Source organism: Amborella trichopoda, chromosome 5, assembly GCF_054954075.1.
Source record: "Amborella trichopoda isolate Santa Cruz 75 chromosome 5, AtrichopodaSantaCruz75HAP2 v2.0, whole genome shotgun sequence".
NCBI lineage: Eukaryota > Viridiplantae > Streptophyta > Magnoliopsida > Amborellales > Amborellaceae > Amborella > Amborella trichopoda.
The window spans coordinates 24397734-24421672 of NC_142340.1; the positions used below are offsets into that span (position 1 = coordinate 24397734).

The 23939-nt window shown below is 36.9% G+C and overlaps 1 protein-coding gene across 50 annotated transcripts in view; it reads right to left on the reverse strand.

Moving 5' to 3' along the window:
• BGAL17 (beta-galactosidase 17) overlaps nucleotides 1-19094 on the reverse strand; it is a 107239-nt gene extending 88145 nt beyond the window's left edge. For 9 of the 50 annotated variants that reach the window (XR_016055308.1, XR_016055307.1, XR_016055302.1 and 6 more), the window contains exons 1-6: nucleotides 18622-18765; nucleotides 4869-4973; nucleotides 3552-3750; nucleotides 2741-2829; nucleotides 2586-2666; nucleotides 2343-2437 (exon numbers count right to left, since the gene is read on the reverse strand). Coding sequence is in view for 12 of the 50 variants with exons in the window: in XM_020673889.2 (XP_020529548.1) it covers nucleotides 2343-2437; nucleotides 2586-2666; nucleotides 2741-2829; nucleotides 3552-3750; nucleotides 4869-4973; nucleotides 18622-18780 (728 nt within the window). In the remaining 38 variants the exon portion in view is untranslated. Of the gene's footprint in view, nucleotides 1-2342; nucleotides 2438-2585; nucleotides 2667-2740; nucleotides 2830-3551; nucleotides 3751-4868; nucleotides 4974-5362; nucleotides 5474-18621 lie in introns of all 50 variants that reach the window. The other 41 variants (XR_016055290.1, XR_016055289.1, XR_002282756.2 and 38 more) reach the window with 12 other exon arrangements.
• Between the last annotated feature and the right edge of the window lie 4845 nt (nucleotides 19095-23939).

Sequence of the window (23939 nt, forward strand, 5' to 3'; positions counted from 1 at the left end):
AGTACAACTTGAGTTAGCACAAGTTTAAAATTGAAAATTTCAGTTTCGGGCAAACTTTCAGCTTTATAATGTGAATATGATTTGAATATAACAGATAGCTCTGTATGTAATCATGTTATTATTGTATGATATTTTTTAAGACAGTCTTGGTTCGATGTTGCTCCATTGTTAAATGTGACTATGGAAATGGGTCCAACTGCCCCAAGTTTCATTCAATTAAGATGCATCCACTGAGATTAGAAAGAGGGAATCTATTTGTAGTGGAAGGAAAAGTATGTAATGGTAAGTGAAAAATTGTAGATATGATGTGACACTATAACAAAATATTTGCAGCACATTGTTTTCATTATGGAGATACAGGACGCTAACTTAAACTTTCCCTTAACCCATCTTTAGGCCTGGGTAAAAGAGGTGGGCTGTGTTAGGTAGGCAGCAACCGTAAAACTTTGCCAAAACTTTTCATGAATCCTGAATCTAAGCTATATGCTTATGCCAGAGCGTTGGTCCTTGATAGAATAGAATGGTGGACCAGGATTCGTATGGCCGACCCCAAATAGTTGGGAAAAGGTTACGATAATGATGATGAAGACGCTAACTTAAGTTTTATTTCCAACATTTTTTATTTGGAGTTAACTAGAAACTCTTGGTATTCAGGGTTTCTCGAATATTGACATAACTACTAAAAGAAGGCTATAAGAATTCGAAGTATTGTAAGTGAAGTTTTCTTTTTGTCAAAAGTATGCAAACAATGAGGAGCCTAGTAAATCACCAATAAAACAAGATTTTACCTTAATTTCTCTCAATAGATTAAAAAGAACAGAACCAGAAATATGGTTTTTTTTCCTTGATAATTTGAAAAAGCATTTATTTCAATCATCAAAAAAGATAAAGAGCATTTATGAAGTCTAAAGAACATCCTAATAAGAACCAAATAATGATCCCAAAAAGAGCTAGCAACTTGATATACAAGAATTCCTAACAGGGAACCATACATAAAGTAAACACCAGACTCCTACAAAGAGCACAAATCTACCACGCTAATCACATGTGGTTTTGTCTAGACTTCAGGTATCATATGCGAGAAAAACACACGTCTGATCAAAGAAAATTAACCTTGGAAAAGAGAAAAATCTTTCCATTTCTAAGAGTAAAAGAACATCTGAAACATAAAAGAAGACCTGAATGGAAGAAATTAGAGAAATCCATGCATTAGAATATGGGCATGGTATCACAATCGATGAAATCAAAGTAAAGCCTGAACTTGGGCATTATTTGTCCCTATTTTTACCTGAGCCCTGAAATAGTTTTTTCTGGCCATAAAATATGCCAAAATCACCCACAGAAATATGGGTAGTAAGGATGACCATCATAACATTGGATGAATTAAAGATAGGTACCATGCATGCAACTTGAGAACTGAGGAGTCCTCAGGAAATAGCCCATCAAAGAACTATAGCAATCTCTAATTAACCCCTTACTTGCCATAGATTCTTCACTGCATTGAAGAGCAGGTTACATTATCGGGGTGAGATAATAATATAATTGATAAAAGGCAGCAGAAGATCAGCCTTCCCCACCATGCAACACCGAAGAAATGGAGCTTAGAGAAAATTTTAACCAGAAAAAATCAAATGACGATGAGTCATATTGAAGACGACCCACAAAAGAGTGAGTAGCACCGGATGTCATATGGAGCAGAAACCAAATTTTTTGTTACATTTGATTCGAGTAAGAAAAATTGTTAACTTTCACTAAATAGAATTCTCAGCAAACATTCCATTTTATTCTATTCTGATGGAAATAGTTCGGAGTTTTCAAGTTTGCCTTATGCTTCCCACTGATTTTAAACATAGTAGAGTGCTACTTACAAAATCTATTTGAAAATGTAGAATTTCTATTCACATTCCCCCAACAAAATATCCCAACAAGCAGTGATCTAGTAACTCTATCCCCAAAGATTTTATCCAAGAGACCTCATGTCCAGGAAACTGTCAATTCTAAGTTCCAAACCACTTAGGTAAAGAAAATATGATCTTCCAAATCAGTTCTGACATAATTCACCCAATAAATCAATTCTAAGTTCCAAACCACTTAGGTAAACAAAGTATGATCTTCCAAAACCATTTGACAAGTTTCACCCAATAAATCAAGAGACTTGGCTGGTAAAGATTCTACAACACAATTGGGATTTACAACTAAAAAGTACATTGCACAAGGAAAGAATTTAACAAAATTTGAGCCCATCATTTGTAGTTTGGTAACTTAAAAAGCATATTGATCATCATTTATCTACACAATAAGTTAGTGAAATAAAGACCGCTGTGGGATAAAGAACTACTCACAAAATAACATCTTCTCCAAGATGTACTCGAGCCAAAGCAACTAGGTGATGAAGATACTTTTTGTCATCTCCAAATGATCCGTATTCATTTTCAACCTGTCCAAATAATCATGGACTTTCAGTTACCCAGGTATTAACAGGACACAACAAATTTTTTAAATAAGTAAAAATATAGGTAAAGAATTTCAATAACTAAAGGTCTATAAAAGCAAATCAACAATATATAGACATTTTCACTACTAACCTGAACCATAATAATAGGTCCACCATTATTATAAAGTAGTGGAACTAGCTTAGGAAGGAGATAATTCCACCATCTTTCAACCTGTAATAACTCCAATTGTTACGGGGCACATAGCTACATTTGTTTCTAAAACTAAGGAACTTTTTAAAACCCACCAAGAGCAGATATGCAAGATCAGATGATCTTAATCTGAGAGGAGGTTCCACAGAGAGTAACCAAGCGGGAAAGCCTCCAAAATCCCACTCTGTAAAAGAAGTTAGATTTAGTTGAGTTCCCATCGTCAGATAGAAGTGAGGAAAATAAGACAAAGAAGCAATAAACAAGATTCCATGAGTTGACAAAAAACATATGAACTCTTGAATTCTGGAGTTAAATCACTGAACCATTCCTTAATCAGCTAAATTACCTTTTCCTGAATTTTCATGGCAACAATTGAGGAGTGACAACCATGATACCAATGATTCCACTACCCATAAAATACCAATAATTCCAGAGAAAATATTTTTTCACAGCACCCAATAGATGCCATGGAACTAAGTATATGTCTTTCTACTATTAAAACATAATCACCTTCCAAGACTCCCCTTCAGAAAGGACTAATCATTCGTCTAATGTCATATGAAGCATATCTGATGTCAAGCACAGTGCTTAGAATTTCTCTAGGTTTTTGCAGCTTATATCAAGCAGTCATGATAATATGGTTTCTTAGTGCTTTGTATTTATTGCAGACGTTTTAAAGGAAACAAACAATATATATACTAATTTCTTTTAAATATTTAAATGGAATTCCGCTAGCTGTAAAACACCAAATCATGTATCTGTTGTTTTTAACAGCAAAAGAATTAGTACCATTGCCAACAATAGATATATTCCTGAGAAGGAAAGGAGACCAAAAAGAATTGGGAAGCTCTAAAATGTTAGATAGCTGCACAGTAAATAATTTCCACAAGACATACCACTGCTCACCTGCACATATATATGGTCCTACACGAAGCATGACAATAAATCCCATCTCATTAGCCAGCTTGAGATAGGATTCAAGATCTGCAACACCCTCAAATACCCATTTCCCAGGCTGAGGCTCATGCAAATTCCAAGGCACGTAGGTCTGTATAGTATTCAACCCAAGAGCCTTTGCCCTCAATAGTCTATCTTCCCAGTACTGCTAAGGAGTAAAACACCACATATAAAGAAACATGGAAATATAACATTTCAATAAACAACTATAACAATGATAAAGCAAACAAATAGGCCATGCGAAGAAGATTTTAAATTTCGTGTTTTTCCCAAATAAACATTTGTGAGCATCAGATCTTCCAGCTTCAAAAACCAGTAATTTGGAAAGCTGAGAGGGGAACCATTCGAGTACTTTAGACAACTCCCTGAAATATCGAAGCTAAGAACACTTCTGAATTGCAGAATCAGCTACCACTTTTGACATTAGAATTCCACGTATGTTACTTTAGGTAGATCTTCAATTGATTTTCCACTATATTATTTTTCACCAAAAAATGCTATTTTTCACAAAGTGCACTAGATCTATAGAGATCTCAGGTTTTTTTCTCAAATCTAATATTTTTATTTTTTTTGGCAATTTACTAATTTCATAATATTTTAAAACAAATATCCAAAAAATGGAGAAGGAAAAATCTAGAATTTTAAATATTTATTATTTGATTCAAAAATCATTGTACATGGAAACTCACATTTTATCCTTTTTCTCTCCCATTTTTCCTGATTTCTCATGAATTTTTCTTATTTTTAATTTTCTTAAAATTGATGTAAAAAAAAGTAGGAAAGATATACCAATACAACTCAGGAATCGGCAAATACAACTCAGGAATCGGCAAGTCAACAAGCCTCAGGCCCTTGGTGAGTCCTGGGACGAGTTAGAGTTTTTTTAACAATATATAGAACAGCAACATCGTAAATTCCAGCAATTCCCACCAGAATCTCAAAAAAGATAATGAATCAAAGTGTAGCTACTGAACCAAAATTCAGTCTAGAGAATCACTAGGATTCCATTGAGTGGATAAATTAGAAATTAGGAAACAAGAAAAGCAATTGGACTAGAAATTTGACTCTGAAATGCAAATTGAATCAAGTTGGATAGAGATGGCAAGTGGACAATTTGATCATCCTAAACTGACACTTCAACAACCATTTATAACAGCAGGGCTATCTAAAGTATGAACAACAGATAAAGCAATAGAGAGCTAAGCATGCGTGCTCAAAGAGTAAATAAGCCCATATAAAATTATATCCAGATCTGAACATTCTAACCTCTGGAAGAACTCGAAAATAATGTACATCACCACCGATTATACGATATGGCACATTATCCTTCCAGAACATATCATTGGAAATCCAGAAACCTTTTCTGCTGACCTGCATATAAAACACCAGTGAAACACGTATCTAAAGATGATAAATGTACATGAAGTTTCACTTTTGTATACAATTTTATAAGATTGGTTGATTGACAAATAAGCATGAAAAGCTTGAGATCACTACCCACTCAGCCATGACTTTATTTGAAAGTGCAATTGCTCATGCATTAATTGTGAGTGCGTGTGCAACTCACCAAGAAAGATTGGGAAATTTGAACTAATACGCGTAACAACCAAAACAAAAAGTGCAAGAACATCAACACCCATGCACATGAACTGCGGGTGGTAGGAAAAAAAACAGCTGAAACTTCCAGATCAAGAATGACAGTCTTCACTGCTAAATAGATAAATGATGCTTTATTCCCAACCAAAGAACTAAACCAGCACCTGGGAAGTTTCAACAGCCCACCAATTATCAAGGTTCAGTTGAAGTCTTCAATAAGGTATCACAATACGAGCCAGCATTTTCAGTTCATGCAAGATGTTGCCTTCTTTTAACTGCTTAAAAAGATAACTCACTCCAAAGTCAAAGATCCACCATTAGAGAACTGATGTTGCATCCGCTCACCAGTCATTTAACTCCAGCTAGAAATTTAAAAAATGCAACAGAAACCAAAAAAGATATCTACAAATGAATATGACTACACTTGCTACATTATCCAGGTCTCAATAAATTACAAGCCCGAGAGATTGGTAACAAGGTAAAACCAATGCATGACAACAAAGAGAGAGAGTATGAAACAGTATATAACAAGAAGGAATCGGGCTTGGGTCAAGGCGGTAGTAGCTGGGTTTTCATAGCACTACGTCTCAAGTTCCATTCCTATGTATCCTTGTCAAAAAAAATAAAGTATATAACAAGCCAGCACATTCAAACAACCGGTCAACATCATTAATAAAAGAAAACCTTTATTGAAGGTATAAAATCAACATAGATAAAGACCATTTTATGAATTAGAACACACCAAAGGCGACAAATAGATACTCCCGTACCATCACCTGCATTCCACAGTCACAGTGGATATACAAAGCATTATAGAGCCCCGATAGACCGCCCTAAGAGACTAGCTTTGGTACGAGCTTGATAGAATTAGAGATTTCGATCTACCCCCATGTTGCATATGGGGAGATCTCAATGCTACCAGATTGTCTTCTGAAAAGAAGGGGAGACCAAGTCACTCCTAGAAGGGGAGACCAAGTCACTCCTAGAATGAAGGCCTTTTGCTTTCACAAGGAGAGAAACATGATGGAATTCTCCCTCCATAGAGTCAAATCCACCAGGTGTATCAATTAACAACAGTGAAAGCACTGCCCGGAACAAACTCAAGGCATTCTTGTCTCTCCAATTGCGGAGCTGCTTTCCTACGCAACCACTCCAGAGTCCTCCCTGAGCTCATACTAGAGCGCCTTCTCATTCTCTTAGAACCATATTCAGTCAATTCTGAATACCAAAAGTTTCCATTTTGAGCGGATATGGCTACAAGATAAGAGCCTACACAGTACCCGAAAATGGTAGCACTCGCTTAACTCCAAAATGCACCTGCTTCCAAAATTGAAAATATTGCAACTTCTTTAAGGAAAATTGCAATCCTAAATAAAGAAAAATTTGAGCATCTACGATAGAGAAACAGCCATTGCATTTGAAAACTCCAGAGCTTACAAAAAATGAAGAAGTTAAGGGATCTTCTAGATGACAAAAAACATAAGAACAGAAGTGAAAAGGAAGGATCAGTATGCACTAAGACGAGAGGAAATCACATTGCACCAGTGGTCAAGATATAAGTGACTAAAGGAACGAGAAAGAATAATTTGTTTCTTTCGTAGCCAGTTAACAACTGATGTGTAGTAATGAGGTCAAAGGAAAGCATTAAATCAATCAAGAATGCATTGACAGGGTCATCAACAGATTCTTAAGAAATTTGTTTAGAACAACTCCACTTCACAGACCTCCAAGAAAGACCATATCCTTTTCTGTCCATTTGAAAGAAAAACGAACTTACCTCGGAAGGCATTTCGAGGAAAAAAAGTGTGGAAGTGTATCACCAAATTAGGCCGAGAAGGAGCCATCGAACCTGATGGCTTCCTCATTACCATCTTTCATAAATTTTGGGCCACTGCACATGTTTTTTAGTTTCAAGGTATAGTTTTAGTGTTAGGGTTTATTTCTAGGGTCTTTTAGTTTTTTAAGAATTCCAGTTTTGTATTTTTATATTTATTTCATGAGTATTATTCCTAATGCCCACATTACATGCAATAGATTAGGTGGTGCACTCCCACTAACACCCACATTATGTGCAATAGCTTTGGAAGTAGAGGAGAGAGAAGAAAGAAGAGAGACGAGTAAGAAGTACGGGAATTAAAGAAGAAGAGAGTTGAGGATTTACCATATGGACCAAGTCCTTTGGTCTATCCATCGCCATCCTCCTATCTTCTACGGCCTCCATTAATTATGTTATCTCGTCAATGGAAGAAGGAGCATCTTTAGCAACCAAATTCGCCACAAAACTCTCCCATGATAGAGAAATCGAGAGGATGAAGAGGGTCTTGAGTGTGGTTTGGTCAAATGCAAGGCCGGCCCTCTCACTCTCCGTCATGCATTGCTTAAACTCCCTTAGATGATCACCGACCTTGGTATGATCATCTAGCTTACATGTTGGGAGGTTCCTCATCCTCATTATCCTTTTGGCTTCATTAGGAGAATCAAACTTTTTCATCATGTCATCCATGATTTCTTTTACATAAGTATATTCCTCATATTCTTTAACATAAGTCTTATTCATAGTAGCAAGTATTATGTTCATGCCACTTGGTTCTCTCGATGCCAAGTGTCATAAGCATCTTTAACAACTTGGGAAGCATTAATGGATGGCTGGTTTGGGGGTCTTGAGGTCAAGAGGGGTGTGAGTTCATCTTCATGAAACAAATAGCTTTTCCTTCTCCACTCCGGGTAATTAGAACCATTAAACCGTTCTTCTTTAAACAATTCGGTCAAAATCGACCTAGTAGCCATGGTTCCCTAATTTGGCACTCTATGTACTCACTTATGACACAAAAACATATAAAAAAGGACTGCCAAAGAGCCTTTGCTCTGATACCAATTGATGTGATGTCGAGTTTCGGGTGTGGTCAATGGCAATGACTAGAATGAACACAATTACAAAACCTTGCAAAAAAATTTTGCACATGCAAGTGCAAATTCACAATTACAGCCACTTAAATAACCAAATTGAACTCCACAAGACTCTAATATCAACTCTAAAATGAAGATTACAATTCTATGGAGTCCCAATTACAAGCTCGTAACCATTACATACTCAAAACATCCAAACTATGTCACTTTATGATGACATTTTTACGTGGACAGCACTTGTACTTTAATTCACTTTCAAATATATAACACAACTCAATTCAACACAATTATAGATCATACATAAAGACAATAACAGTGAGTAAAATGCCAAACCAAAGTGGCAAAGCCAAAATTTTGAACCCTTTGTGCCCCTGTCATAAGGCAAATCTTTTAGAGACTTAATTTTGTCCCATAATCTAGAACATAGATGGTTTTAAAGCTCAAGGAGATCACTTCACTTGGGAAGCTTAATATCAGTTCAAAATCACTTTAAATTCACTTAACAAGGTTCAATTAGAGAGAGAAATAAGTCTGAGATCAGGTTTCCAAAGTTCGCGAGAGATCCAACACAAAACTAGCAAACTATAAGCATACCACACAATGTGGACCAAGGGATCACCAAAACATTTCTCAATGATAAATGGCATTCACAAACCCCATTTTTCTTACTCAAATATGATATTCAAAATCATAGATGTATTAGCTCAATAGGATACTTAGAGAATTCAGATAAAGAACGACTAGAGAATAAGAAGTGTAGATCAAAGAGTGTTCAAACTACACAACCCACAATCAAGGTATAGACTATATACTATTCAATTTGAGCATAAGGATGCAAAAGCTTCTGCAAAATCTGACTTATAGCAAGCTTTTTAGAACAAAGTAAGATAAAATGAAAATCGGACTTGATTAAAGTAAATACCTTGATATGCGAGAAGAAGCTATTGAACTTCAAGATGAAGATGAGACACCATGCGAACTTCTATCTCAAGCTTTCGAGTGGATTGGTTCAGCCAAAAGGGAGGTTCGTGAGGCTCTAGATGGGCTCTCTCTTTCTCACTCTAAATTTAAAATTGTTGTATTAAGTTAGAGTTGAACTGAACCTTTAAGTGATATTTATGTTTGATTGTAACGTGTGAAGTGATTTTAGCCCTTGGTGTTCAGTATTCTAGATCTATGGCACATGAGAAGCTATAATTCTAGCCACTCATCCACATCCAACCACCAAAATGTAGGGACAAGATTTAATCACCTTTATCACCCATTTAACCTTAATTTAAATCATTTAGACTTTGGTCCATGTCCCATGGTTTATTTTCACAGAGGTCCAATGTAGAGATTTCATAAAAGCCCTTATTTTTCAATGTTTTAAAAAACGGTCCGCCTGGCGCCTAGGCGGCCTGGACCAAAAATCTGCCCTCCTAGACCCAGTCGGCCCTACACAAGCGGATGTACCTGGGCGGGCGCCCAGGCGGGCACCTAGGCGAGCGCCCAAGGATGTAAGGCGTTTCTCGTTTTTTTAAAACTATCGGGCACGGGCACCCGAGGTTCTGACACCAAGCAAGCCGTTTAGGGACCGCCTAGCGCTTTTTGAAACCTAGTTATTTTTTATAAAATCACGAGACTATTTAATGGACAAGGGCATGTCCATTTTGGTAATAAGTAAAATCTCACATGGGGAAGGAAAAAGCTTATTACACCATCAATAAAATTTCTCTAATCACATGTTCCTCACATGTTCTTCACATGGCTCCAACCTATGGGATAAAGCCATGTGAAGAACCCACACATGCCTTAATATCCTATGTGGAAAAAGGCTTTTAATTCAAATTATTATTCAAATAAATTGGCATCACACATGCTAAGATATGTCACAAGTGTGGTAATGGAGCATGTGACAAAATGAAAATTAAAAACCATATGATATCACATTTCAAAATGTGACATTGAACAACACATGGCTTAATTCAAACAAATGACATAAGGTCAAAAATGCCCCAACGCAATGGGCCTCACATCAGCCTCCAAAGGGATTGTGGGGGTGCCACGTGGCATCCCTATGGCCATTTGGGACCCATGTGGCATTCCCAAGGGATGTCCTTAATGGTCACTTGGGTGAAACAAATACATATGGATCATATTTGGGGTTTTAAAAAATCCAAAAAAACCTAAAAAAAATCAACAGTGATTTTTAATCATTAACACACCTTTTATGGTCAAAAATAAATTAAATGAACCAAAAGTAATGAGATCTCTAGGTTTAACACTAGGTATTGGAGTACTCCATTGGGCTAGTCCTGAACATAGTTGTTGGCTACGGAAGTGGGATCGGGAGAGGGATCGATTCGGGAATCGTCGAACCACACTATTGTGTAAGTTCCTTTGGTTTGGGATCGACGTCCGTACAATCAACAAGAGAGGGAACGAGATCTTTAGGTTTATGGGAGCGAGATCCCATATCGATGAGTTCGAGATTTTGACTAGTAAGAATCTAAGCTCCACTACACATTAAACGAGGTTGTCAAGTAGAGCTAGTACGGGTTCCCTTGGTTAAGGGATCGAGGTTTCCGTTCATCATAAACAGGGTTCCTCTTATTCTAATATCGAGATTCTTCAAGTATAGGAATTAAGGTTCTCAGTTGATTGGCCCCAAGGTCCGCAACTACCATTGGTTAAGGGAACGAGTCCAATATGTATGCTATCCTCTAGTTAAATAAATCTATAGTGCCCCATTTCTATACATCACACGCTTATATGCTACTTGATAAATGCAAAATACTACTTAACACTTTACTACATATATACATAGTCCATGCTTCAAAATCCAATATGTACACATGAGCGTATGACAACCTCTAATAAAATAAATCCATAGTGCCCTATTTCTAAGCATACATGCTACTTGATGCATACATGCTAACTGATGAAATATATAATCTATGGTCCATAGTCCAAAATGTAATATGTATGACATCCTATGTTTAAATAAGTCCATCAAACCATATTCTTATGCAACACATGCCTATATGCTTGATAAATCTAAAGAGTATGGATTATTTTGCTACTTAGTCTATGGTCCTTAGTCTCTAATGTGTATGACATACCCTATTTAATTAAATGCATATTACTAAAATTTGATACATCAGGTGCCTATAGGCTACTTGATAAATGCCAAAAGTATAGATCACTCTAGATAGTCCATAGTATAATTATGTACTCCATTCCTATATATACTCCAAATCCTATTAGAGGTATAACTTTAATAACATAGTCCATGGGACCACCAAGAGATTCCTTACACAAAATCCAAAAAATAAGCCTTGGACCCAATTCCCCCTCCCTCTATATTAACCCTTGGACCCAATTCCCCCTCCCTCTATATTAACCCTTGGACCCAAAACCAGCCCACACGGCTCTTTCGCCATTATCTTGTGGTGATCATTCTGGTAAATATGGTCGCTCCTCCCAACTCTCCCACACTATAGGTATGTGCGCTTGTGTTCTTTCCCTGTGTATTTCTGTGACTCTTGTATGTGTATAAGAGAGAGGGAGAGTTGAGTGTGTGTGTGCGCAGTAGAGAGAGGGAGAGAGAGGTGTGTGCGTGTCTTCGCAGTAGAGAGAGAGTTGTGTGTGTGCAGTAGATGGAGTTGTGTGTGTGTGCATAGTAGAGAGAGTTGTGTGTGCGCGCAGTAGAGAGAGAGTTGTGTGCAGTAGAGAGAGGTATGCATAGGAAGTGAGTGAAAGGGAAGGAGAGAGAGTGAGAGTGGAGAGATAGTGACGAGATGAATGCTTTTTTGTTGCTTTTCGTGTATATATTTTGTGATTTATACCATAATCAAGTATTTGGATTGAAACACAAATGTTTCATGGGTTTCAATGCATTGAATTTCTAAGATTTATGTGATAAATTTGGATTTAGGATCAGAATATGAATGTTGTGTTGGTTACTTTGTCTTGATTTGACATTTTATTGGATAATCTGGTCTTTGTTCAGAGCATGAATACTGAATTTGTTGCTCTGTTATAAAACTTGCCATTTGCATGAATACTAAATTTGTTGCTCTGTTCTAGAAATTGCCACTTATATAAAAAGGGGAGAGAGAAAGGTGTAGGAATTGAGAGAGAGACGTGTAAGAATACTGTGGAACTAGATTCATCAGTTTTTTAAAGTAGATTCCACATATATGGAACCCAAGATTATAATAATCCAAAACATTGGACCATGTTTGATGGGGGCAGGAATCTATTTTGAAATAATACTGGAATCCACTAGTGGTTGGAACGTGATCCTCTTTATTTGGGACCAAGATTCCAAAATTTTGGGACCGAAATCTCGAAATTTTGGGAGCGAGATCCCAAAATTGAAAAACCGGGGTCCCTATGAGATCCTTTGGAGGAACCGTGGGATCGAGGTTCCGGAGCAAAAACGCCACCCTACGCCCATGGTTCCCTTAACTATGGTCCTAAATGATGGTCGACATTGTTTCAAGGTGACCTAATAGACATATGCTCTACAGTCTATGGCAGGGACACATAATTAGTCAAATCAAAGTCACCCTAACTAAGCTTACCATCATCGGGTTCTCAATGGATTACAAGTGCACCCTCGTGGGACATGTAAGTGCTCTAAAACAGGGGTCCTCTCAAGGCACATGTGCACTGACCCTTTTAAGTCAGATTTCACTATAAAAGAGTGGCTTCCCATGCGAATGTAAATGCACATGCCATGGAATGGTCTCGTGTCAGGGTACGGACTTATGTCTCATAAGTCATGATCATTTCATACAAAGCCGATACTAAGAAGTTACTCAGGTTCTTATGTACTTGATTGGTTCTCCTAACCCTAGCCATTCACACAAATCATGAGGCATTCCTAAATCTAAAAAGCCTTGACTCGTCGGTGACCTTCACACCTCCGCAAGATTGCTTGCTCAAAACACAAACACTCATTGCCTGATGTTCTAGGGGTATATGAATCTGGGTCCTAGTTCGCAAAGCACTCAGATTGAATCTCTCTCTCTAACTCCAACTGAGCGAAAGAATCTTGGCTTTAAGGCCTTGAAAGGCCACATAGCCAATAGTTAAATTAAAAGGCCAACTAGCATAAATTCTTACCAAGGCTGCAGGGAGACATTAACTACAAATGATCTTAAGCAAGTTGGGCAATGATAAATATCTATGCACTAACTTAAGGGGCAGTTGATGCAGATAAAAATTTAGAAAGTTCACATAGATAAGGTAGGGCGTGAGTATTAGTAGGATCGGGGATATGGTTAATATTGGGCAAAGGATTTAGGCCTCCTATTTTGATGGATTTGGGAGATTTACCTAGAGATTTATAGGAGATTTTGATAGAGATGAATTTATAGGGAAGATAAAGATTGGGAAATTTTGGTCCGTGAGGATATAGGAAAATAGGGAGGATAGAGAAAATAAGGGGAGAGAGAAAATCGGGAGGGAGAGGTGGCAAGTGAGGTTAAGAGAAAGAAGATAGGGTAAGTACAGATTTTTTAGAGAGCTTTATTTTATTTTGAGTTTTTTTAGTTATTTATTTATTTTATTTGAAGTGTATTTAAAGGGAAGAGGTCCCTCATTGTAAACAGATCAGAGAATGAGAGTTGAATAAAGTTGATCTTGTTATAAGATCTTTTTGGAGTGGATTCCCTTGCAAACCTTGTTTTTAGGTTGTTGGGGTGGATTCCCGTGCAGAGCTAGTTTTTAGGTTGTTTTTGGGGTGGATTCCCTCGCAGACCCTGAGAGAGAGTATATTCTCTCACCCTTTGTTTTATTTTTATTCAATTGTAGAGAGAAAAACAATCAACTAAATAAAAATAAAACAAAGGGTGAGAGAATATACTCTCTCTATAAGGGTCTGCAAGGGAATCCACCCCAACAAGAGAATATACCCTCTCTCAGGTCTGCGAGGGAATCTACCCTAAAAACAACCTAAAAACAAGGCCTGCAAATGAATCCATCCCAACAACCTAAAAACAAGATCAACAAGAGAATCCACCAGAAAAATAAGGTCTATAAGGGAATCCACCCCAAAAAGATCTTATCACAAGATCAACTTTATTCAACTCTCATTCTCTGATCTGTTTACAATGAGGGACCTCTTCCCTCTAAATACACTTCAAATAAAATAAATAAATAACTAAAAAAAAAATCCAAATAAAATAAGGCTCTCTAAAAAATCCGTACTTCCCTTATCTTCTCTCTGAACCTCATATGCCACCTCTCCCTCCCTATTTTCTCTCTCCCCCTTATTTTCTCTCTCCTCCCTATTTTTCTAAATCCTCACACACCAAAATTTTCCAATCTTTATCTTCCCCATAAATCCATCTCTATCTAAATCTCCTATAAATCTCTAAGTAAATCTCCCAAATCCATCAAAATAGGAGAGACAAAATCTTTTGCCCAATATTAAAACAACCATATCCCCAATCCTATTAAAACTTATGCCCTACCTTATCTATGCGAACTTTCTAAATTTTTATCTGCATCAGTAGTGTTGTGAATGACTAAGGTTATATCAATTTCTTCTTGTATTCCATAAGGAGTTTTTTTGTCTTGTCCCTTAAGGGCAATTTTGTACTGACTTCTAATTATTAATATAAAAGAACATAAGTAGGCGGTGGGGGCAGTGGGACCAAACCGTGACCCCTCTCTCCTTTTCTTCTTCATGTGACTCTCTCTATCTCACCTATCTTTCTATCTAACTTTCTCTCTCTTCCTAGATATTAATCTTTCTTATACTCTTTCATCTGTTAGAATGTGGGGTCACAGAATGTGAGGTCACGAAATGTGGCCTAATTTACATCTGATAATCAGCCAACTACTCCATTGGCATGCAGCTGTTGTAAGGGTATTTCCCCACCATTTTTGGACTTCGTGTACTATTCAATATACATATTTAATGCTTGATGGTATTGGAAAGAAGAAGAATGTATCATTAGTTGTGAATAAAATCTTACAAAACGTACATAGAACCACTCATTTGTCCTCAATCTAATGAGGAAGCACATAAATAAAAGACAGCTAGTGAGGCCAACAATGACATAGTTTGCCACAAATTTTATCACATTTCGAAATATGTTGCATCAAAAGGAAGGCTTGAGAGAGATGATCACGTCGGGTGGTTTGGATTCTATATGGGCAAGAAAGAGGTCAGAGGGACATGGTAGACTTGATTTTGAGTAGTCAACTTTTTAATGCAGGTGCCAATGTAATTAGAGTAGTAGAGCACTTGGTGAAAGTACAGAGAATTGATGGCAGCGACACTAGGCATGTCGTGGATAATATTTACGATGCAATGGATGGGGCCAAATAGGATATTTCTGCAACATTTAAGTATAGGAAGTCCAAGCACAAGCCATTTTAGGAGATTATAGATATGGAATAGGAAATTGCATCATTTTTTACATCCAATTGCTTTTTGACTCAATCCAAAATTCTTCTACAACAGCGCCACATTTCTAACACATCCTATGATTTCAAAGAGCTTGAAAACATGATTGAGATCTTGTATCCTGATAGGCATATGCACGTGAGGAGTGGGAAGGAAATGAGTTTGTACACGAAGGTCTAGTGAGATTTGGGCAAAAATGGCATTGACCACTTGCGATGATATCTTCCTGAATAACTCGTTTTATTTTTACCCTCTTAAAGTTTAATATGAAGTATAATATCTCGTGCTTTTCTAATTTTATTTGTTGTTCATTTTTAATTGAATGGTGGGAATGATTTGGTGGGGATGCTCCTATCTTTCAAAAGTTCACCGCATGTGTCCTTTAGCATTCTTGCAATGCAAATGATTGCAAGAGGAAATGAAGTATATTCCAATGCATCCGTACAGATAGGTGAAATGGATTGGAGAATAAAAGCCTCAAGGACAGTCTTTGAGCAATAAAACTTGAGGTTGAGGCAAAGATAATAGACGCTTATACCATTTTTCTAGTTCGTAATTGTAAACAGTATACTAAGTACAGTTTGTGCTTCTCAAGGTTCTAAGCTAGTGTAATGTGGGACCATTCAAAGATGCAGGTGCTTAGACCCAAATGACTTAGACAAGATTAATATTGAGGAAGAATAGGTTTTGAAGCAAGAATACCCAATTCTCAAAGCATTGAAGAGCAATTACATACTAGATGGAGATGGAACCACCACAAGAAGGTAAATATTAAGTTTTCAGTTTTAACTAAGCAATTGATTTGGAAATTTGGACATTTTAGGACTTTAAATTTGTAGGATCCAGTGGTTTGTTAATAAATAGTATCTTAGTTATATACAATTTTTCTCATGGAGCACATGATATAGAGGGTTCGGTGGAGGGGACACCAATGCTGATGATGATGAAGGTAGAAGTGAATAGAAAGAAGAAAGCAATGAAGATGAAGAAGATGGAGATTACATATGACTCGGATTTATTACTTCTATCATTTATGTAACGATCTAGTTATGGCATTTGGGTGCTTCTATGCTTTATATCTTCATGGTTTAGGTATTTGACTCTTTCTGACTTTATGAGAATGAGAATGAGAGTGTACTAGCATGGGGCTCTATAATGCTTAATTATGGGTATGAGCATTATGATATAATTAACTTCACTATTTAAAAATAATTTTTGTAGCTCAATACATTCAAATTCATTTTCTAATTACTTATGTTCAATGAATCAGTGCCTTAATGGAGCGCTTTATGCGAAATGGTGTGCTATTTTGTAATTTTTGCTTCTAGTCCTGTACATTTATGAACTTCTAATTTTCTTATTGTTCATAATAACTTTCCGAAATTTTTCAATTTTTTTCTAGTTTTTCAGGCTTTCTTCTATATTTATCTTTTTTCAATCTATTTGTATTTTTCCATTTTCTAGAACTTTTAAAATTTTACCGGTGATCCTCTTAAAGTATAAGAAAAAAGGAATGGAGAAAAATTGGTGTCAATTACCAAAAGAAGAATATCCCAATGTATTAGGGGATGTAAATTCATGGCAATTTAAATGCATACAGTGGGATTTAATCTGTTGGTTATTACTTTTATAAACCAGCCACCATCCAATTCTTCCTTTGGCCATTGTTTTCAAAGAGGATATTCTTCATTAAGAAATTCAATGGGGTGGGGGACAGGCCAGCCATATTAGATTCTGACGTGCTAAGCCAGTTAGGCCTGAGCCTAGGCTAGTTATGAATTGAGCCTATGGTCAAGGGCTGCCCAGCCAAACAGGCCAAGACTTGGGTCCAAACCTGGCTTGACTCCCTTTGCTTTTGGAAGCCTACCAAGTGTTGACCTGCCTCATCAACAAACCCACAATGAGGACCAACCGCTGAATGGGTGAGGGGCACAAACCTATCAAAATTGATAAAAGTAGGGAGAAATATCAGTTTTAACAATTTCTTTTCCAACCTCCAAAATCACATTTGACCTGCTATCCACCAGAAATAGTAAAAATAACAAGAAAAAACAACCACCATTTCTTTTATTTAATGTTTAACTGGAAATTTCCCCATAATAAAATCAATTAAATACAAAGACCCATCACTGCATTTCAATGTTTTAAAGATCACCTCGGCCAAGATGAACGGCCCTTGGCCGAGGCGAGTAACTCGGCTGAGTTTGAGTGGACTTGGTCAAGTTATATACAACCCAATAAATGCAAAAAATTCAAAAAAAAAAAAGTAAAAACTTCCAACAAATACTTAAAAATAGAAAAAGAAAGCGTTAATAGAAATTACTAGAAGACTAAAGAAGATGAAAAACAATCTATAAAAGATGGACTATTGAAAATTTTGATTTATACCCTGAATATTTCTAAGAATTTAAAATATATATATATATATATATATATATACGAAAGTTCCCAGATCATCTTAAAACTAGTAAAATCATCTAAACAATATTTCTAACCGATATATTGGTGTTTTCTTATTTTTCTATATTTTAATTGAATAATTTTCAGGAGTTTTTGGTGGCCAGCAACTTAGTTGCCCAAGGTGCCTCGCCACCAGGGCAAAGCCAAGTTAACCGACAGAATCCGACCCGACTGGGCCTGAGTCCAAAAACGCTGCTCCATTTACACGCTTGTACCATTCAAAATTTCAAACATTAAGAACCCACACAGAATTTCAAAAACACCAACAGAAAAAAAATTAAAAGCAAGAAACAATCAATCACAATTCTCATAGACAGAGACAATAAATGTGATGTGATATGTATTTTCTAGATCTACAATTTCTTTTTTGAGGAAACCGGATCAACAATACAATGACATAGTATCAATTTTTTTTTTTGTTGGGTAATTACATAGTATCACTTTTGCTCATAGAATTTCATTCAGAGAATCAGAATTAAGCTGTGAAACAGAAGAAGAAGAGATAAAATTCATATGTAGTGGACAATAGAGGCTAGTAATTACATAGTATCAATTTTGCTCATAGAATTTCATTCAGAGAATCAGAATTAAGCAGTGAAACAGAAGAAGAAGAGATAAAAGTCATACGTAATGGAGAATAGAGAATACCTCTAGGGATTGTTGGTGGGGGGAAGCAGAAAGAGTGGGAATGGGGAACAAAGCTGGCATGAAAGCCCACATAATCACTGCGCCCAAGATAAACAGCCGTAAGAAACTTCTCATTCGAAGCATCATGAAGATTTTGGCCAAAGCACTTTCTTTCCTCATTTGATGTTTAAAGCCTATGAATTTTAGACACGGATAAAATATTCATTCGAATATGGAAAAGAGGGAGAAACAGATTCCAAGTCAAATTAATTTGGGAAGAAACAACAGCAAAGGGACAACCCCAGAATGGCGTCGCTAATTGGGCCTCTTCATTCATTTTAGTGGAGTTTACATTAGGTGTCGACCGTGGACCAGCAAGGCGCACTGAAAAGATCCACGGAAAAGGTTGATTAGAAAAACACTACAAATCCTCTATACATAAAGTTCGCCATTATTTCATCAGCAGCTTTATCACCGCGCCTTTGTCACGGTCTAATGTTCATCACACATAAGTAAGTATTTGATAACATTTAAATTTTAATTTTTTAATTTTTTTTATAAATTATAATGATTTAAAATTTTATAGATATATAGGACTTAGTGAGACGCACCAGAATAAAATATAAAAAAATAATTTAGATGATAAAAATAACATAAAATACCCGTATAAAATTTCATAGGTATTTTTGTCATTTTATTTTATAAATACTATTTTTTAATATTTTATTTTGGTGAGACTTGGTCATATGTAAATACGTCTCAAATTTTAAATAAATATGATTTGTAAAATAATTAATAAAACTCAAATACTATCAAACAACCGTGACTGTTTAATAAACTTTTAACAGTGATGAAGTATAGGTGAAGTACTATAAACTTCATTGAACGGCGATGAAGTATTGTAGAACTTCACCCATCTCTCTCTATCTCTTTCTCTCTCTCTCTCTCTCTATATATATATATATATATATATATATAGGAAAACACTACGCAACACTTATAGGCGAAAATGAACAGTGATTTTGCCTCCTCCCATCACCATCGAAAGTTCATCGTGCGGTCACGATTATCCTGTAGTGTTTCATTTTTCATTTTTTTTCTAAAAATCAGAATGACCTGAAATTTGGAACGTGTATCATCAAAAATAGGGGAATCTTCGAAAATTATAAAAAAAAAATTTACATGAAAAACTTAGACCAAAATACCCCCAAAAATTTTGGGGGTATTGTAGTCAATTTATTTTTCACGGAAAATTTTTTTTGTATTTTTATTAGATGCACCTCAATAAGATGTACACACCCTCCAAATTTCAGCTCATTCTGATTTGGAAAAAAAAAATGAAAAATAAAATACTACCAGACAATTGTGATTGCGTGATAAAATTTAGACGATGATGAGGGTAAGCGAAATCACTATTCATTTTCTCCTATAGGCATTGGAAAGACGTTTCCATATATATATTATTTTTAGCATTATTACAAAAATACCACAAAGTTTCTACTATTACATCCATACCCATCTTTTTACCTTCATAACAATCTTTTTAAAAATGATGGAACTGCCCTTTTTAATTTTTCAATAACCGAAGAATTCAAATTATCATATTTTGAGTAATTGAATTAATTAAATTTTATGCATTTCAATATCCAAAAATATCAAATGTTCAGACTTTGAAACTCCAAATTTCAAGTTTTTTCTTTAAAATAGAAAATTACGTTGTTGGTGACTGAACATCATGAAATTTTCGCATGTTGCACGAAGAAGCGGAATGCTACGTGGATGATCTCGTGGTAAAATTAGGCGAAAGAAGTACCCACATACAGAATCTTGAGCAGGTCTTCGAGCGGCTTCACCTTCATCAACTCAAGATGAATCCCCTAAAGTGCGCCTGCGGCTCGCAGTCGAGGAACTTCATGGGATTCATTGTCAGGTATTGAGGCCTAGAAGTTGAACCTATCAAAACCAAGGTTATTTAAGAAATACCATCTCTAAGGAATCTTCGAGAGATCAGATCTCTCCAATGCAAGCTTGCCTAACCATGGACCCCTCCATGCTCTCTACCCCTTGGGAAGCCTCTCATTCTCTATGTGACGGCTCTTGGTGAGTCACTTAGTACTTTGTTCGCACAAAATATTGAGGAGGAAAAGGAGACAACATTGTACTACCACAGTTGAAGGATGTAAGTAGTCGAATAGAACTATTCTCTAATTGAAAAGATGTGTCAGGCCTTGATATTTGCAATATAAAAGCTTCAATACTATTTGTTGGCACACCCAGTCTGGCTCATTTTACGAGTTGACCCTATTAAGTTTCTCATGACATGCCCCTGTCTATTAACCAATGTGCCCCAAAAAGCTGTCAAACAAGCACTCGCATACTTCTTGGTTGCGTATCCCCTCCAGGCAAATTCTCCCCTGTCTGATGACCTCCCATATGAAGCATGATTGGAAGATGAATTTTGATGGAGGGGTATTTTCCACCCCCAAGAATGGTCTTGTCCCCCTATCCTTTTATCTCCAAGGGGTGGAGTCCCATAATGTGCTCGAGTACTAAGCACTCATTATAGGACTGGCAATTACTTCTCACGTGAGCCTAAAATACCTAGCCATCTTCGAATATTTTGAGCTAGTGATATGACAGCTCAAAGGGGTGTATGATGTAAGGAAGGATGGCCTCAAAGCTTACCATAACACTGCCAGAACTCGAAGAGGTCGCCCTCGAGCATATTTAGTGAAAGCCCAATTCACAAGTCGATGCGCTCGCCAAACTTGGTGTGACCATCCAAATCCCGATGAAGGAGCCCACACCAATATGGGTCGACGAATGGAGGCATGTCGAGCTCATAGATGAACTTGATTGCAGCGATGAATGACATATGTTCCAAGAATGTCCACCCTACCCATTCGAGGCATTACCCACAGCCAAGGATGCCCTTAAAGCCTCAATCAGTTCTTAAGAGCCTTGCATAACTGAGATAAACGATGAAGAGCCGGAGTCTCAGACCCCATTGTGTGCCGAAATTGAGCAAGTCAAGGATTAGCGGACGCATATACTCATCTCCCTGACAATCATATCGAGCAAAACAAGATATGAAGATCAACCACCAGATATGAATGTCGTGATGGTATCCTATTCCGACACTTCTTTAATGACTTACTACTTAGGTGCTTTGACCAAAGAGGGCAAATTCTGTACTCAAGGAGATTCATGCTCGAATCTACGAGTTGCATCAATTCGGTCCCAAGCTTTATGATCAGATATTAAGTTTAGGCTATCATTGGTTGACCATGATCGCGGATTCTCTTATCTATGCCAAAATGTACCAAGTTTGTAAAATACATACAAGCATCGTCCACTAGGCTCCTGAACCTCTTCACCCCACAATGGCATCATGGCCCTTTTCACAATGGGGTATGACATAGTGGGACCCATAGACCCACTATTTGCTTTGGGCCATGTATTTATTATCACTGCTACTAATTACTTCTCCAAGTGGGACAAAGGTATCCCCCTTAAACAAGTCTCAGGACCTACAGTGGCTAGCTTTGTTTGTCATCACATCATCTACAAATTTGGTGTCCCTGATTGGATCACTTCAGATAATGGTCCACAATTTCGCAGCCATCTTATAGACCGCTTGGTCAATTAGTTTGGCTTTGATTGGAAGTATTCGACAATGTACCACCCTCGAGTCAACAACCTAACTAAGGCTTTCAACAAGACCCTCTGCACTGCCTTGCTAAAGTCAGTCTCCAAAACAAAGAAAATTTGACATGAGAAACTTCATGAAGTTTTATGGGCCTACCGCACCACCATGCATGGTCCCACCGAAGCAACTCCATACTCCTTGGTCTATGGGAGCGAAGCAGTCCTGCTTCTATAAATCCAACTTTCCTTGCTCTATGTAGCCATCCATCATGGGATGATTGATAAAGGCGCAAACAACACTTTGCTATCAAGAGCAAGATGCCCTTAATGAAAGAAGATTCAGAGCTCAGCGAAGCCTTGAAATTCACCAAGGCCACATGCAACGAGCCTTTCACGAAGTAATGCGAGTACACTTGTTTACGCAGAGAGAGCCAGTCTTGGCAATGAGACGCTCCATTGTGACTCATGAAGGGAAAATTCCAACCAAAATGGGATGGGCTATTTGGGGTCAAGAAAGTCGTCCCCAATGGATCATACATACTGATTCATCTTAATGGAGAAGAAGTCATACCCCCAATTAATGAGTGATTCTAAAGAAATATTACCCATAACCATTGGTCTAAGCCGCAAGATCTTAAACTACGTGGCATTGGTTCAAGCCACAAGACCTTAAACTGTGTGGTATTGGGCCCAAGCTGCAAGACCTTAAACTACGTGGCATGGTGTAGACACCTGATTTTAAATATGACAAATTCTATGGTTTTCTGAACCCTTAGGACCATATTATCCTAGTAGATCCTATTTAATTAATCCAAAACTACCCAAATCCTACTTAATATAAACTAGAGCCCAAGAGCTTTCCAACGGTCCAAGAATCGTCTGAATCAGACCTACGAATAAAAAGATATAACAAATAACAATTTAGTCCCTGTAAGATCCAACTGTGGGGCCACGGGCCGGGCTATAATGAGCCCGACAGGCCCAGACGCGGGCTGCTGATGCAATCAACGCATCTGATGATGCAACAAACATGCTTTTTTTAATTAGATAAGGCTAAAACTTCAAGATAAATCTAAAAAATTCTGAAAATTTTTCAAAAAAGTAAGGAAAAATCATCAATTGAATTTTGTAAATACCCCCTCTCCCTAACCCAAAAGAAGAGAGAAAAAGAGACAAAAAAAAACCTTAAAAATTCCCTAAAAATTCTCGAAATTATGAAAATTACCCAAAAATACCAAAAATAGGAAAAACCCTTAGAAAATTCCTAAAAATTTAGGAAAAATCCCAAAAAATTAGAGAAAATTTAATAATTCATGTTCAACCTCTGGAGATCACAAAACTCTTAGAAAACTAAGGAAATTCTCCTCCAGATAGAGAAACATAGATAAATATATAGAGATTAAAACCTTAAAGCTTCAGAAAGACAGAAACCCTAACCTCTTGAGACTCTAACCCCCAAGCTTGAAAAAACCTAGCCTTAGGACACAACAACCCTAGATTAAAACTAGACTTAGGGCACAAAAACTCTAGACCTAACCCTTCTACACCAGAGATCTGCTAGTCAACATCTAAATCAGAGAGGCAAAGAGGACCGGTTCTAATACGGGCGTGCCCTTGAAGGCTTGGGGAACCCCGGGCCATCTGACCTGGTTTGGTATTATTTTTTCCTCTCTCTTTTCTATTCTTTTATT